Source organism: Notothenia rossii (genome assembly GCF_949606895.1).
Source record: "Notothenia rossii genome assembly, chromosome: 4".
Lineage (NCBI taxonomy): Eukaryota > Metazoa > Chordata > Actinopteri > Perciformes > Nototheniidae > Notothenia > Notothenia rossii.
Window position 1 is genome coordinate 50,137,075 of NC_136902.1, and position 18,101 is coordinate 50,155,175.

The 18,101-nt window shown below is 45.8% G+C and overlaps 1 protein-coding gene across 1 annotated transcript in view; it reads right to left on the reverse strand.

Annotated features, from left to right (window-relative positions):
* Window positions 1-10,992: 10,992 nt before the first annotated feature.
* rtel1 (regulator of telomere elongation helicase 1) overlaps window positions 10,993-18,101 on the reverse strand; it is an 86,529-nt gene continuing 79,420 nt past the window's right edge. The window contains exon 27 of the mRNA XM_079673766.1: window positions 10,993-11,297. Within this exon, the coding sequence (XP_079529892.1) occupies window positions 11,227-11,297 (71 nt within the window). The 3' untranslated portion in view covers window positions 10,993-11,226. The remainder of the gene's footprint in view (window positions 11,298-18,101) is intronic.

Genomic DNA, 18,101 nt, shown 5'->3' on the forward strand with positions numbered 1-18,101 from the left:
CGTGCGGGGCCGGGGTCTAAGCCAAACTATATCCGGTCACAGAGATCTGCTATTTTAAAGTAAAGTCAACACATATAGACCCTAAATATAGTCTATATTAAGAACGAGAAAAGTCTTAACATATATATCCTTTTTTGTAAACATATGACAAATGTGTGAGGGTGATGACGTCAGAGCATCGTCTTATGTGCCAGGGCTTAGCCCCGGACAGCCCCAGTCCAATTTAACCCCTGGGTATTTGTGAGGGAGCTCCTATATGGCCTTACCCTGCTGAAGCTCACCAAAATTTAACATATTTCATAGTTCAAAGTTTTGTCAATTGTTTTGTTTATTGGTCAAATACTGGTTTCTAATGTTTTCTGAGGAGTTTTACTGGAATGAAAGAGCACAGAGTCTACAGAAGCAAAAAAGCAGCATACTGCATTAAACCTGACCTTCACAGAGAGGTTGAAGTTCATGTGGAAAGGAGGCTTCAGTAGTCTGTCTGCACTCTGTTTAGTTTTGCTATCTTACAATCAATATAGTAAATGTCAGGTAAAGTGTGTTGCCAATGTAACCGGTTAGAACTCAAAGTTGTGATGAGGTCTTAAAATGTATGGAAAGGGTCTTAAAAAAGGTCTTAAAAGTTATTAAATTTGACTTCAGGATTCCTGCATATATACCCTGTTACAGAGCCTCTCCTCCAACACACACGAATGCGCACATGAACAATGAGGGCACAAGATAAGTTTGTGCACAGATGGAAGGCTGACAGGCAGGTAGGCCATCCAGTTATTTTAGCCGGGCCGGCTCAGATGATTGGTCGTGCTTTTTACAGTACTACGGCTTCCACAGATGACATTTTTTATGTATTGTCAAAAGACTTCAGATATTCATTGCTATCGGGATGTTAAGAGCATTCCATGGAATGTAACAAAAAGTGTATCTCGAGCCGGTTTCTCAAACTTACCTACCCCACATTTAACCTTTACACATAACACAGACATATAAAATACAGGACACACAACTAAGTAAACAAAAAGACGAAAAGCAGTCACTACATTGTGCACATTTGGGACATTAAGGTACACTACTTATTACTGCAACAGCAGCTGATGGTAAGGACCTCAGACAACTTCAATTTAAAACAGGCTATAGGGACAATTGCCATCAGTTTGAGGCTTGATTGAATAACATTAATTACAAAATAAATCATAATATCAAAATACTACAACGAATGAAAATAAGCTTGAGATAATTGAAACTGTGGTTTAAATTAGTTCTAATAGGCTATTGTTATTTTTAGATTTAGAAACGAAAACATTTTTTTTTAAGTTTCTGGCGTTGCTAATGACGACCATACTACCCGTGATCGATTAGCGAACGTTGCAAGCAAGCTAAAGAAAGAAGAAAGCTGAATGATGTTAAAAACGTGGCTCAAAACGGGAGGTATTCGGAAGAGAGGTACAGAGGAGAATATTACCAGCGAAAGTGAACAAGTGAATAAGGAGGAGGACAGTCATCAGCCGAGTACAAGCGTAGGCTCCGCCAGCAACACAAAAGTGATATGCACAGCCGCTGTGATGGAGGAGAGAAGTGACTCAGGAAGAAGGCATTTGCTCAAAGGATGGAGAGAGGTCAAAAGTTGAAAAAGCACACACTTGTCCTTAATTGTTATCTTTTTTCTTATGTTTTTTATTTTCTTTTTTACTTTGCCACCACAGAAATGGCAATAGCAAACATCAGCAGACTGAAGATGAGCGATTAGCCCTTAGGCTCATCTGCTCCTGGAGGCTTCATTATTATTGGAACTGAATTCCCAATAGAGAGGCGAAGTCATGCCCATCTACTTCCGGTCCATGGGACCCCGGAAGCGAAAAATTATACATTGAATTCAATGGAGAGAGAAAACATATCTTTTGATCCCGTTTGAATTGTGCCACGAACTACACATATGATGTTTGTCAATCTTAAACAATCATTTCAATGTCAAAAAAGTCACATTTTGTCGTAAAACTGTTGAAATATAAGATTATGAAAAATACGCGACTACAAAGACTACAAATCCCAAATCCCATTCTGGGTCGCGTATGTGATGTCACAGGCGATAATGCTCCAAGTGGTTGAGACTCGTAATTAAAGCGAAGAAGAAGATTTCATAACTGATTTATTCCCTCCAATAAATATAAGAGATTGCTCCAATAAATTCACTTTTACAAGATGCCTGTGTGCTTTGTACCAGGTTGTAATCACAAAAGTGATCATACCACTTGCTCGTTCTATCGCTTCCCGTCTGATGAAAGGACCAGGAGTCGCTGGATCAGACATATCAGGTAATATCATAGGTAATATACATGTTGTGCATGGAACATAGTCAAGTTAGCTACCTAGCTAGTAGCGACGAGTAGCAAGCACGTTAGTTAGCATTACATTACTAAGCCTTGTCATTTTTAGTAGCCTTACCATGAAGTTATTATTTTATTACATGAAGTACACCAAAATGTTAAACAGTAAGAGTAGTCATCATGGTAAGTATTTCGTGAAACATTTGAAGAGTAGCCTACTGCGCCCTCCACCGGGTGCTAAGGAAGCAGTTCAGGGAGAGTCGAAGGAAGGCAGGCAGGCTGGCAGCTTTGCATGACATTCTTCTGGACGTGTTTCATTGTGATGATAGTGAGAGTGAGTCAATCTGTTTGTTGGAAAGACAGTAGTTGAGTGATTACTGAGAGAAAAGTATTAAAAGAGATAATTATTCAGTGTTGTTACTTTAAAGTGTTGTTACTGACCTTTTTCTCTTTTATTTTATTTACCTCACCTGTAACTGCTGAGACCCTGAGGAACATGCACACTGACCTGCTCTGGCAACCTGATTTCCATTGTACGTAATAGTATTTGGTTATGGTATATTATTTATATACATCAAAGGCACAATGCACCCCCCAGAGACACACATGTATTGAGTGTGATATTTTGCATAGGTCATGTGAAATCATCTTTACATACTAGAAAACTGTAGGAGCGGCAACTTGTTTTGCAATTGAATTTTTAATATCCGATAATAAAGTTGATCTGTTTTCTTTATTCTTCTCTCTTCCCAGCTCCATCCATAACCGTTCTCTGTTCCTGCAGGTCCTGCTTGCTAATCAATGCTTTATTTTTTTACACAACTACAAATAAAGTCAATGTATGACATGAAGTTGTGCTTCATTCTGAGTCAATAATAAATTCATTCTGCCTTCAACTGCAAAATGATTGTGGACTGCACCAACATCCATTTAGCTGCCCCCCAGTAAGATGAACCAAGCAAAGCTGAAACTCAACATACAGCTGTGCTCTTAAGTTTACATGAAGAATTTGTGAAATATTGGTAATTATTTGGAAAAAATGAATGACGATGCAGAAAACTTTTTTTATTTAGGAACAGTGGTCAAGTGAAGCATTTATCACTACATATGTGTCACACTTAAAAGGCCAAACACACTGGCCAAATACACCTCGTTTACAACTCCCCAGTTGACAGCCATGACTCCGTCTAAATTGTACCACCCAAGCACCCTCTTCATGGAGTGGATGAAAGTCCCGACCTCAGCACAGCACCAAAATTGCTGGCTGTCAACCTGCCCTGCCTGTGTAACTGCCACTGAGGATTTGTCCGCTGTCCTACGTTGGCTGTCTGGATGGCAGCTTGCTGGTCTCTGCTCAGTCGCATTGAGGCAAGAATTGCCTCAAGCCCCCGACCCCCATGCTCCTTCACCAGCTCCGGCACGTTGAAAATGGCCTGATGTTGAGGCTGCAGCTCTGGCTCAGGTGACAAAAGCCATGCCATGCCACGCTGCGCCCCTCAGTGCAGACCTGAACCAGTCTACTTCCTCAGTAGCGATGTCTCTGGCCAGTGGGTTGTAAGTATCCTCTTGCTGTTGGTAGAGTTGAGACACCGGCTGGACTACTTTTGAAGTGCCAGGCTTCCTCCACTGGCACTCAACTTCTGTGGAGCTGATCTGCCACATGGCAAATATTGCCAATGCTGCAGCGTGGCTGCATTTGTACATCCCCCGTGCACAACCACAGACAGCGCTCTGCATCGCGCCATCCTCTCCCATGTAGATCTGTACAAATAAAGTAAGTAACATGTTTGTTAACATGCTATAATAGATTGAATGAGCAATACAAGGATGGTCCGGATCTGGGGGTAGGAGGGTTTATTTTTCCATAGTTTTGTCCTCTTGTCTGATTGTTGTTATTGTTGGTTTTTTCTGTATTTTTTGTAATTTGTGTTGTATTGGTTGTGATTGTACATTGTATTTTTTTAAATGTGTATTACATTTTTGAAAAACATTTGATCAAAAAAAAAGGATTTGGTCAGGATCTAGACTCAGTGTGTAGTTTATGAATTAATCAATGCTCTTAGGAAAACATTAGGAAAACAGCTGTGCCTAGATAACCAAACAAATTGACAAGATAACCAAAATCCTTGAATCTACACACAGCAAATAAACTCAAATGACACAACGAGATGTAAAAAGGAGATCTAGATAACCAAACAAATTGACAAGATAACCAAAATCCTTGAATCTACACACAGCAAATAAACTCAAATGACACAACGAGATGTAAAAAGGAGATCACACATATAGTCGATATAAAACTGGCCGCTTCAATCTGAAGAGCAACTAAAACAAAACACGGGAGTGTACCTTGTTCTTGTGAACACTAATGTTATCCATAGCATACACACGCGTATACAGTACACCCGTTCTAGGTTCTGATTGGCTCTCTAGGTTGGCACTCTAGCTTCTGACTGGCTGTCCAGGTTGTCAATCACAGCCGTGGGCATATTATACTAGTCGACTCGTAACATCGCTAAACTTTTTTTCTTGATGGTTTTCTCAGTCAACTAATGCTATTGATAACAGTAACATAAATTAACACAGCCCTGCAGACTGCAGTCATTATATGCCGGGTCTGTGGTTCATCATCTTCTTTTTCATTTTCCTCCTTATTGACTGACATTAACGTTAAACATTGCACTTATGTTACTCACCGAAACCTTGTAAAGCCGGTCCCGCATGCTGGCTCTTACAGAACCGACTAACTCGCCTTTCGTGTATGTACAGCTCTCAACATGCCCAGACTTATAGTGATTTTCACCTCGTTTTATACTTTTATTCTCATTCTGAAAGAATGAGGTGAAATGTGCCAACGTGACGGCCATCTTTGTGTTGGTGACGCGTATTGTGCGGGACCAGAGACATGTAGTCCACTGAGCGGCTTAACAAAAAAAAATGTGTTACTTCACAGTTTTACGACACATTTTTATTTTTTTGACTTGCAAAATGTTCTTTTAAATTGACAAACATCATATGTGTAGTTCGTGGCACAATTCAAACGGGATCAAAAGATACGTTTTCTCTCTCCATTGAGTTCAATGTATAATTTTCCGCTTCCGGGGTCCCATGAGCTCCCCCGGAAAGGGAGGGACTTCGCCTCTCTATAGGACATTTTCTGTTTCGATGTGGGTTGTTGCAGGAAGCCTACATTCACACTTTGGTATAGGTCCAGGAAATGACATGTGTGTACAGTTGACATTTGTTGTGTGAGAATAAGTTATTATTTTGTTCTTTATATTCTCACTTGTGGTGAGTGAGTGAGTGAGTGAGTGAGTGAGTGAGTGAGAGAGAGAGAGAGAGAGAGAGAGAGAGAGAGAGAGAGAGAGAGAGAGAGAGAGAGAGAGAGAGAGAGAGAGAGAGAGAGCACAATAAATAATGGTATTATGAATACATTTGCCTCCGAGTCCCAGTAGCGTGGCGTGGGGAAAAAATTAGGGGAAGCCAATAATACGTCCTTTCTTTTGGGGTAGGGGGGGTGTGGTGGTCATTGTAATAACGTAACCAGATGAGTGATTACAGCGCCCGGTATCATTTTACACACATTTGTATCATACAGATGCAGGACTTACACAAGCCTGTTATCTAACCGACAGGTCCGCACGCACTCTCCAGCCGAAACTCTAATAAGCATTCATTCACAAACTAAATCAGGAGACCTTTAACGTTTTACTTCCGGTTCGCTCCTTTGTTCCTCGCTGTACACAGCTCCAGTTTGGGCATTGGCCTGTCATCAGATAGTATTTGTTGTTGTTGCTGCTGCAGCAGAAGTTTAGTACAATTATTTTTGATTAAATACTCCAAATCTCCACCCTCCATAATTGCACTTGCTTCAGTTGCTTGCTACTTTCTAACGGCAGTGAGAGTGGTGCAGTGACGCTATCTATCTTCTATCGATTAGATTTATGATTCGAAAATTATAAAAGTAGGGTAGACATGTGGATATTATCCGACTGAACAAAACGTGCATTTACCTAACAGGTTCGTTTTCCACTGACCTTTTTTCGAGCTATTTTCCAAAATCCTATGGAGAAATCCCATTGCTATTTTATCGAGGGAAACCGAGCGCAGCTTACTTCCGCTTTTTGGGACGCGTCACTGCACCACTAAATTGATGCGATTTGATTGGATTGTGAGGCAAGGGAAGCTGGCTTCCCTTGGCATGGCCCTGACCAATCACAGGTTGGCAGGGGCATGACGTGAGCCTCATCTGATTGGTCAATCCGTCCATTTTTTTTCACCAAGGGAAGCAAATTTCGGCTGGCCTCCTCTCGCAACAGAGAGTGCAATCTACTGTTTCACCGTAACATCTAGAGGGGCGCTGTTTCACTCTTTGTAAAATACTCAATGAGAATGGGGGAGAGACGGGCCGGCAGCAACACACAACAAAGAATTTCCGAAACTAAACGAAGTGCTTTCATTTATTTATTAAAATTATAACTACAATCCGAAAAAACAGGGGAAGCCTGGCTTCCCTTGGCCTCCAGGAGAAAACGCCACTGCCGAGTCCTGCATGAACTGTGCATAGACTGTATTTTAACATTGGTCATACGGTGGTACTTGGAGAGCCAACTATTTTCTCAGGTGGTACTTGGTGGAAAAAGGTTGAGAACCACTGCACTAGAGGTTTCTCAATACTCTAATTTCCCCTCCTCGACTCCTCAGTCCTCGGGGGATACATGTATATCCAGTCTCTGATTGTGTTACGTTATTTTGAGAGTGCTCTCATACTTGTTTGATTCTGAAATTGTATATATTTATTAGGGCTGTCAGTCGATTCAAATATTTAATCGCGATTAATCGCATTATTGTCCATAGTTAATCGCGATTAATCGCAAATTACTCGCACATTTTGTATCTGTTCTAAATGTACCTTAGAGGAATATTTTTTCTACACGTTTGTAATACTCTTATCAAAATATGAGTGGACAAATATGCTTTTTGTAAATGTTTATTATCATTTGAACAATGAAAAATATTCTCATGAATATTAAACATAAAAACCTTGGAGCTCTGTGCAACTCAAGGCATATGCTCGAACGGGAGCTGCCTGGACGCTGCAATCATGTTGTGCGCACTATCCGTGCTGAGTGTGCTGACTTTTTGTACAATGTCCCACTGTCTGGCTACCTGCATAAAGTCAAGTGCTCGGCGCAGTTGTCGGCGAAATGTCACTCCTCTGTTTTCATTTAAACAGCTCCTTATATCCGTTAGCGCAGCTAGCTAGCACCAGATGCTAACAACAACAACACTACACGTAAGGTCTCTCTCTCGCGCCACACATACACACACCCTCCCGGTCCTCCCGATGGCCAGTCCGGGCCTACCGGTTAGCGTGGAAGTGTGGTCTGCCTCAAGCGGGCAGCAGGAGCGGGGCTCTCAGCATCAGCTTGTAGATGGTATTTTAAATTCGATGCGCTCTGAAACTACGGGCGGTTGAGGAAAAAAATACACATGCGTTAACTTGACAGCCCTAATATTTATATACATATTCAGTATGTGTGTGTGTGTGTGTGTATATGTCCGCATCTGTAGCCTGTTATTGTCTCATTATATCGCACTGTGAATGAATTAAAGTAAATATATAAGTCGTCATGAACACATCTGTCCATCAGACAGAGGGCTGCTGTGCCTCCTGTCATCATTAATGGACGTCTCTTTAAGATGACTGCTCAGTGGAGAAGAGTTCTCATTTCTCTAACCGCCTTCTGCTTCCCCTCCTCTCTCCTCGGTCCTCCACTCGCATCTCCTGTGGGCGGGACTAAGTCTTGAGGATAGGAGTCGAGGAGGGGAAATTAGAGTATTGAGAAACCTCTAATGAACCGACACGGAGCACAGGGGAAGACAAGACCAAATACAAAGAAGGGTAATCACAGGACAAGACACAGCTGGGCAGGGGAGGCAGAAACACAAGGGCAACAGGTGAACACAATCAGACACTCAGACACAGGAGGGAAAACACAGGAAGGAAGACAAGACACAGGGAGAACAGAATAGCAAAATAAAACCGACAAGACAGACAAAAATAAAATCGTGACATAAAACTAAGATCGTGACAAGGAGGGGCTCATTATCATATAAAATATTTGCGCGAGGATGGATCGACTCAGGGCCGATTCTGACAAATTTGCTGCCCTAGCTTAGGCAAGATTGTTGCTGGCGACCCCCCCTCCAACAGCCTGAAAAAACTCTACAAACGACCAATACACTACAAAACAGAAACGTTTTGACAGGTTATACATATGAAAAAGGATTCATAAGTATTTAGTATTGTATGAACATGTTTTAATGGACGTCACATCCTCTAGGGGTGTCCGGGGTTAATTTTAAAGTAAAATGCTTGAATCTGGTGCACTTTGAGCACACACTTACTAGATATTTGATCTAGGAAGTGTAAAGGAAACTTCTGCAGCAATGGAGAGTCAGGACTCAGAGAGACACGAGGAGAGTTGGAGCTTTGATGTCAAACAATGATGTTTATTACAAGTCAAACGGCCGGAGAATTCATATCACAAGTCACAGCAGCTAAAGGTTCTGACTGCACGGTGGGTTGCCATGTCGATTCTGATCCGCCTCGCATCTTGGCGACTGTTGCTGCGATCGTCTTTCAACCAGAAGGTTGTGGGTTCGATCCCAGCCCATGCAGTCAACATGTCGATGTATCCTTGGGCAAGATACTTAACCCTGAGTTGCTCCCGATGGCATGGCCAACGGTGTGTGAATGTGTGTGAATGTTAGGTCCTATAGAGTAAGGTACACTGCTCTGTATGAATGGGTGTGAATGGGTGAATGACATGTAGTATGTAAAGCGCTTTGAGGGGTCTTAAAGACTGGATAAAGCGCTATATAAGTACAGTCCATTTACCATTTACCATTTAACTTACAGAGAATCAAATCCACATATTGGGGATGGGCGTAAACATCTGAAGACACAGGAGATGTCTCTCACATCTGTGGAGCTTAGAAAGCCAGCGTTCTCACAGTCGTAAAACCCCCCCTGTGCCCACCAGGTCAGGCCATAAAACCTAGTATCAACATACGACTGCATTAACACATTCCTTACGGGAGATTAGAAGCAGGGATGGTCGTAAATGTCAACACACAGAATAAGGTTAAATATCTTAGGAGTAAGGAAGAATTATTCTTTGACACTTAGGAGTAAGACATAAATATTCCCTTACAGGAAGTACAACTCTAAACACCCATATGAAAAAGATCGATTTACATTTTAATAATCAAATAAGTATGTAAACATAACCAATACCTATACCATAGCCAACTAAACTTTATTTTTTTTACATTAAATTACATTGCTTTTATCCAAAGCGACTTACAATAAGTGAGTTCGACCAACAAAGTACAAACTTGAAGAAAACAAAATCATTGTTGTTCATTTATGTCTTATGTTATGTAGTAAACATTTATTTATGCTTTTTTTATCTCCAGTTTTAAACGATATTTTTGGTTTACTGTCCTATAGCATGTACTGGAATGATTTCAAACCTGTTTTTATTTATCCTAATAATTATAAAGGTGTGCCTTGGAAATATTTGTTTACATACATTTTTATCAAAACGTTTGAGACCCACTGAGATAACTTAGACTAAAGTGAACTATCTAAACACTCAGTCACTTACCTCACTGAGCCTCTCAGTCTGACTGGAGAGGACTCTCCCTCCACCTTCTTGTAGAAACATCTTCTTATATCCATTAGCGCAGCTAGCACCAGATGCTAACAACAACAATCACTGGTGTGGTGCGCCGTCTCTCTCTCGCTCCCACGCTCGCTCGCACTTTGGTTGTGAGCAGCGGGCGCCTGATAAGCCAACATCCCCCACTTTCATCACTTGCAGTGCCCATCGTACAGGGCAAATGAAAAGTGTAAACGGGGGGTTACATTCACTTAATTATGAATGTTGTTACATCAAGGCCGAAAATTAGGATGAGCGCCAACGGTCAAAAATGTTTTTTTCGCTCCGAGAGCTACCAGATCTGGCGCCCTAGACCAGGGGTTCCCAAACTTGAATTAATTTCAGTTTTCCGCACTCTCGTGGGAGTGTCATTATTGTACGGTTGGAATGGGTAAGCAGGCCTATCGTTTTTGGATATTTGTGGAGTTAGGTGGTCCATGAGTGTTTTTTATTGGTTAAGTGGTCCTTGGTATGAAAAAGTTTGAGAAACACTGCGCTAGTGGATTGTCAAAGGGGGAGCCTCGTTGTGGGGAAATTATACAGATGGCTAGTCCGCCCCTGAAAATGTCTATGCAAACGTTATTATTAATAATAATTAAAAAAAAAAATTAAATCATCTCGCGACCCCCACTTTGGGAACCCCTGCCCTAGACGACCACCTATGTCGCCTATGCCAAAAACTGGCCCTGGACGGACAAGGCCACCAACAAGTGCAACGCTCATAGAATAATAATGAATAAATACCATTCAGTTAATGTGTTCATTTTCAGTTGTCTGTTTTATGCATTCTGTCATGGCAGGATTTACCAAAGGAGCAAAACGGCCTGCTGTCCCAGAATAATATTAAACCCACCCCACCACCCCCGACATCACGGGTAGTTTGTATGGAGCAGGGTTCATTGCAGCACTGCTGTTACAGAGGACCGTTGAGGCTCCTGTAATTTCATGAATTTTATTATCTTATAAAACAACAAATATAAAAAGAAAACAAATACTACATTTTCTTGACATTATTCTATTATCAAACAGTCTGTTCAGCTTTACAGATTTGCACACATTCACATGAGAAGGCCACAGCCAGATCAGCCCACAGCAGGACCTGGCCATGTTATCGGTGGTCTGCTTTTTCGGCCAGTTTGGAATACATACACAATGTTCCTGTGACTCACATTCTACTTTCTTTGGCTGCTGGAGAAAAAACTGGAAATCTTGCTTTGGGTCTTGAGAGGTGGGGAAGATGAAGCTGAAAAAAAAAGTAAAAGGTGTAAGTCTTATGTCATGTACTTTATTATATTTTAAACTCACACATGTCTAATATTCATGTCGACACTTCTATTCCTGTAAATGATAACTCCATTGTTGCGTCTCTGGGAAGTGAACTGAGAAAAACCATCAAGATCACCTGAGGAGTTGGCTGTCAACATGTCCAACTTACAGTGATGTTGTAAAAGAGGCGATGCAGGCGGAGACCGTACCCAGAGCAACACATCAGAGCCAGACTCACTGACACACTGCACACCATCTGCACTGGTCCACCATCAGATCAATCAACCCCAAATCATTCTACTCTGTGTCTTCAAAGCACAGCTTATTAACCGACAGGTCCCCAAAAATTCATCCTGACCACTTTTTGTTTTTTAAATATACAAATGGCTTACATCTTTGGATTTCTTTATGTAAATTACACTATTCTTTTTAAAGTGTAATCATTATTTAAAATAATTTAAAAAAAAAAGAAACCTCAGAGGATAAGGGCACAGTGAATACCTGCACATCTGTATTCTCTCTGTTACCCAGCCTCTGCCTGCATGAGACAAGTGTGCAGACAACCAAAGAGCTGAAAGAACACTACTCCTCATGAGTCACCAGTTTACTTACTAGGAAGGAGAAAACTTGGGAACCATCGCTTTAAATAATACAGTTAGTCTTGGATTATTATTCGGGCCGGGACTCGATTAAAAAAACTAATCTAATTAATTACAGGCTTTGTAATTAATTAATCGCAATTAATCGCATTTTTAATCACATAGAAATATTTGACCTGAGAACAGTGAGAAGCAATTTCTTTTCACATGGATTTTAGTATACCATTGAATAATGACAGAATACATAAGCTTAAGCAACAAAACATTGTTTATTTTTTTCAAGGTGGTACACTGGCCATAAAGTGTAGCAATAGCATATTTAGGAATATAGTACATTTTAGAGATTCAGGTAGCCTATACAGATGTAGCACTGAATTTCCGACTCCAGCTTACAGCTTCCTGCCTACGACATGCCAAAGACCAGTATAGAGGAATGTTAAGCCCTCCCACTATTTTCCAAGAGGGCGTTGCCAGATTTTCAATTTCAGGTTTTAACCAGGAGATGGCGCTTCATTCACAAATACAGAAAGACAAGTTCTCATTCATAACACTCCGTTCGATGTCTCACTATGGGATGCGCCTCAACGCGTATGCACCAGAAGCATCAATCTCATTACGCCAATCCTGATTGGCTGGTGATCTTGACGCCAACGTCAGGGAATCCACCAACCCTATAAGTAGCTTGCGCTACGACGCAGGCGTCATTCAAACACCTCTTCTCGCTTCGGAGCACATCTCGAGAAAGATCAGTAGCTAGCTAGCTTAACGGTCCACAGACTGATTTACGAAGCTAACCTTCGGTCGACGGACGCTCGCCAGCTACTTTTGCTTCGCACGGGAATTCCCTTTATTAACACTCCAGTTAATATCAGAATCTACCCTGCCGTTTTTTTCCAACGGATAACGGTAAGGTTTTTGGATTTTTTCCCGCAAACGGTAACACGCCTGTTGCTCGTTTGTCCCTTCTACGCCGCACCAAGGCTAGGTAGGATGGACTCTTCCCTCCCTCACACCAGAGGAGACGGAGTGTCGGAGGCTCGGCACTGCGGCTGCGGGCTGAAGATATCGAGTACTGACTCACACCAGGTCTGCTCGTCTTGCCTCGGGCTGCAACATGCCCAGGAGGCTATCGACACCCCCGGCGCGTGCGGGCATTGTTCCCGCTTTACCGCCAAAAGCCGCCGCCGACGGCTAGCACGCCAAGCTAGCATGCCGGTCCGAGACCTCCTCATGCCTGTAAACTCGCCGGCCGGCGAGCAGGGCATGGTGGCGACCGCCACGGGTGCCGGGTCCCGCGCTGTGTCAAGCTGGGACTCGGTGGCGGCGGCAGCCGCGGGAAGGGGGCCCCGTGCTGTGTCAAGCTGGGGCTCCCAACTGGACCTCACCATGGTCTCACCCGCAGAGGATGTCCTGGAGCTGGACTATGAGGAGGAGGAAGGAGAATACGCCCCGGAGTTTCTTCTTTCCGACTCAGACGAGGGCGAAGATGACATCTTCGTCTCGTCTGCCCAGGCTGCCAAGCCTGGGGCCATGTCCGCCTCCCCGGGCGAAGGCGAGCCACCGCTCCCCCGCCTCAGCATGGACCTGCAGGCCGTGTGCCAACGCGCTGCATCCAAGCTGGACATCCCCTGGCCTGAAGCGGCCAGAGAGCCCTCCAGGTCTAGATACGAGGGAAAGAACTTGCCCCAAGCCGCGAGGCTGACCAGGCAACTTCTCCCCGTATTTCCAGAGCTGCTGGACGAGGTGTCGGTCTCCTGGAGAGACCGCCCCTTCAGCAGCAAGGCCCCAATCCAGGGAGCCTCCTCTCTGGACTGTGAGGGCATGGAGAAGCTCGGGTTACTCCGCATGCCTCCTATGGAGCCGCTTGTGGCAGCCCACCTCCAACCGCGGTTGTCGGCGGCCCCGAGCAGGAACCCCACACTGCCGACAAAGGCGGACCGGTTCCAGTCCGCAATGACTGAACGGGCCTACAAAGCGGCTGCTTTGTCCGTCAGGGTGCTGAATGTCTCCTCCATGCTAACCGCGTACCAAGCGGAGCTGTGTGCGGACATGACTGTGAAACCTGAACCGGCCGTGTGGGAGGAGATCATGGCGATCACAGACATTTGCCTCCGCGTACAGCGCTGTGCAGTCCAGGCCACAGGCAAATCGCTAGGGATGATGGTGGTGCAGGAGAGAGCCAGATGGCTGAACCTGACAAACCTCCCCGACCGGGAAAAGGAGGACGTGTTGGACATGCCAATCGTCCCTGAGGGCATATTCGGCTCCGCTCTTGCCTCCATGCAACAACGGTGTGAGGCCAAGAAGAAGGAGGATGAAGCTCTCCAGCTTTGCCTCCCTCGGAAAGCCCAGCCGCCGCCCCCAACAGTCCTGCGACGGACCTTCTCCCAGGCTACCCCGCACTCGGCCCTGTTCAAGGTCCCGAGATGGCAGAAGCCACAGCCCGCCCCCGGTCTCCCACAGAGACACGAGGCGCGGACGAATTGGCCAAGAAAGTCCCCGGTCCCGGCAGCAGCCACACAGGCGCCGCCGACCCAGACTTTCAGTCACCAGGCGAGGAAGAAGAAGAGGGCAGCCTGACAGCCTTCCCTCCCCCCCTCGGGGAAAGGGCTGGAGGTTTCCTGTTCTCTTTCAGCCCTGGATCGTGTTCCGCACGTATCCAGCACCCATGTGTTTCCGGGGGACAACCACGCTCCCGCCTTCCCGCCGCCTCGGGTGATGACTGCACGTCATCCTCCAGTTCGCGCCATGAGGGAAGCAGACTTCACAACACTGACAACAGTTCCTGCCAGTCGTTCAAGTCACACAAACACACACAAGGGTCTAAAAATAAAATGTTTGCCACTGTTGCTTCCAGGCTTAAAGCCAAGGGCACAGTCGAAAATATTAAAAAGACAAATAATAATGTCAATAAACAGTCAGGTGACTGCCCCGCTTCTGAGAGTGGCTATGAACGCCTCTCTCGGAATGCGGACGGTGGCCGGGTCTGTGAACGCACCATCACCGCGCGCATGCGCAGTGTCGACCGAGGTTGTCACCCTAGAGCGCCACCGTGTTCAGACACTAGAGGGCGCCATAACACAACCAATGCGGTCACAGGGTGCAGACAACAGAGATATGGTGACATCCCCGCTCGCTCTGAGGAGCGAAAGGTGGAAAATGCTCACATGCTCTGCTTGGGTTTTCAAGACGATATCACGGGGCTACAGACTCCAATTCGCTGTCACCCCCCCTCGCTTCTCGGGCATTGTGCAATCACATGCCCGGGGAGCGTCGGCTCACATTCTAGAGCAGGAGATTCTCTCGCTACTAGAAAAGAAAGCCATATCCATCGTACCCTCCAAACGGAGTCAGAGCGGCTTCTATTCCAAATATTTCCTCGTTCCCAAACGGGGAGGGAATGGAATTCGCCCCATCCTAGATTTAAGGGCTCTGAACGGGTATATCAGAAAATACAAATTCCGGATGCTCACTCACACATCCCTGCTGCGTCTCGTGCGTCAGGACGATTGGTTCACATCAATCGATCTGAAAGACGCGTATTTTCACATCCCAGTATATTATCCACACAGGAAATATCTGAGGTTTGCTTTTCAGGGTGTCTGTTACGAGTACAGAGTGCTTCCCTTCGGTCTGTCTCTCAGCCCACGGGTGTTTGTGCGATGTACGGAAGCAGCGATAGCCCCGTTAAGACAACAGGGTATTCGCCTGGCAACCTATTTAGACGACTGGCTCCTTCTGGCACAGTCGGAGCAGGAGGCTATAATGCAGACGAATATCCTCATGAAACACCTGCTCGACCTGGGTTTTGTAATAAACACAGAAAAGAGCATGTTGTCCCCAGCCCAGTCGGTGCTCTTCCTGGGCTTACGCCTGAGCTCGGTGCCCTTCACAGCCCGCCTGTCAGCGGAGAGAGTGAGAGCCTTCAGGGCTTGCCTCGCTCGTTTCCAGCCACGCAAATATGTTCTCTTCAGATCGTGTCTGCGGTTACTGGGGCTCATGGCGTCAGCCATCCTAGTAGTACGTCTGGGCCGCTTACACATGAGGGAATTTCAGCGCTGGGTAGCTGCCCTCAGACTAAACCCCGCGCGTCATGGCGCGCGGAGAGTGATGGTCACTATGCACTGCGTAACGGCGCTACGCCACTGGCTGCACCCGACTTTCCTGGTGCGAGGCGTGCCTATGGGTGCTGTCTTATCGCGGAAGGTGGTCACCACGGACGCATGTCTGACGGGCTGGGGGGGCATATACGAAGGTCGACCTGTGAGGGGTCTCTGGAGCAGAGACCTCCAACGGTCACACATAAATTATCTGGAGCTCTTAGCGGTGTTTCTCACCCTAAGACGCTTTCTGCCTTTTCTCAGGGGACATCATGTCCTCGTGAGGACAGACAAGACGACCACAATATCGTATATAAACCGCCAAGGGGGTTTGCGTTCTCTACAGTTACACATGCTGGCACGCAAACTGATCTTATGGAGCTGCGGACGTCTCCTCTCTCTGAGAGCGACACACGTACCGGGAGTGATGAACCTCGGGGCAGATCTGCTGTCCAGAGGTGCACCACTATACGCAGACTGGACTCTACATCCAACGATTGTCAGTCAGCTGTGGGTGCGTTACGGCCGGGCCGCGGTAGATCTGTTCGCATCAAAAGAAAATGCTCAATGTCAGCTGTTCTTTTCAATGCGCGATCTAAATGCACCGTTAGGCGTGGACGCGCTCGTGCACGTTTGGCCCCCGGCCCTTCTGTACGCGTTCCCACCCCTGGCTCTAATACCTCCAACTCTGGCCAGAGTGAGAGAACAACGCCACACACTGATCCTGATAGCTCCACACTGGCCTGCAATGTACTGGCTGGCGGAGATATATCAGCTGCTGTGCGGACAGCCGTGGCAGCTCCCGCTACGCAGGGACATACTATCTCAGGCGGGGGGGATGATTTTTCACCCACACCCAGAGCGCCTGGCGCTATGGGCCTGGCCCGTGAGTGGTATAACCTGAGTACAGTGGGGCTGCCTCAGGAAGTGATAAACACTATTCAGAGTGCAAGGGCTTCCTCCACCAGGTTTCTCTATGACTGTAAGTGGAGGGTGTTTGAGGAGTGGTGTCTTCAAAAGAAACACATCTCTTTTCAATGCCCTGTCGGTGTGATTCTATCATTTCTACAGGATCTGATTGATAAACACAGAGCTTTCTCCACGATCAAAGTGTACCTGGCTGCTATTGCCGCATGCCATGTGGGCTTTGGGGGAAAGACGGCTAGCCAACATCCCTTGGTCTGCCGTTTTATGAAAGGGGCTCGCCGGCTCCTCCCCGTTTCCAGGTCATTGGTGCCCCTGTGGGACTTGACAGTGGTTTTAGATGGGCTCGCTCGAGCTCCATTTGAACCCCTGGAAGACGCTGACATGAAGCACCTGTCACTGAAGACAGTGTTGTTACTGGCTCTGGCATCTGCCAAACGAGTCAGTGATATTCACGCGCTCTCTTTGCATCCTTCGTGTACTCAGTTTGCCCCGGGGCAAACGAGAGTATTGCTGAAGCCCAACCCGGCCTTTGTGCCTAAGGTGGTTGGCTCATGCACTCCCATTGACCTTGAGGCATTTCCTTCACCGCTAGGTTCCTCTGGGGAACAGCGGCCGAATTTGCTTTGCCCGGTTCGTGCTTTGCGCACTTATATGGACAGGTCGAAAGAGTTTCGGTGCAATGACCAACTCTTTGTATCTTGGGCTAACCCTCATAAGGGCAAGCCCGTTACCAGGCAACGGCTCTCCCACTGGATTGTGGAGGCGATTGCTCTGGCTTATACGAGCCAGGGTTAGCAGGCACCAACGGGCCTGCGCGCTCATTCTACTCGTGGATTGGCTACATCCTGGGCTTTGTTCAAGGGTGTTTCCATTCAAGACATTTGTGCAGCAGCGAGCTGGTCCTCGCCGCTCACTTTTGTCCGCTTTTACAGGCTAGATGTTTCTGCTCCAAGTGTGGCCCGCGCAGTGCTGGGCCCCGTATTGGGACAGGGTTCTACCTGTTAAGTTCTGTTTTTGTGTTGGTGATTTTCGAGATAAGCATGTCTGGCAATGCGGGAGTCTCAATATCCCATAGTGAGACATCGAACGGAGTGTTATGAATGAGAACTATAGGTTACTTACGTAACCCCAGTTCTCAGAGTAACATGAAGTGAG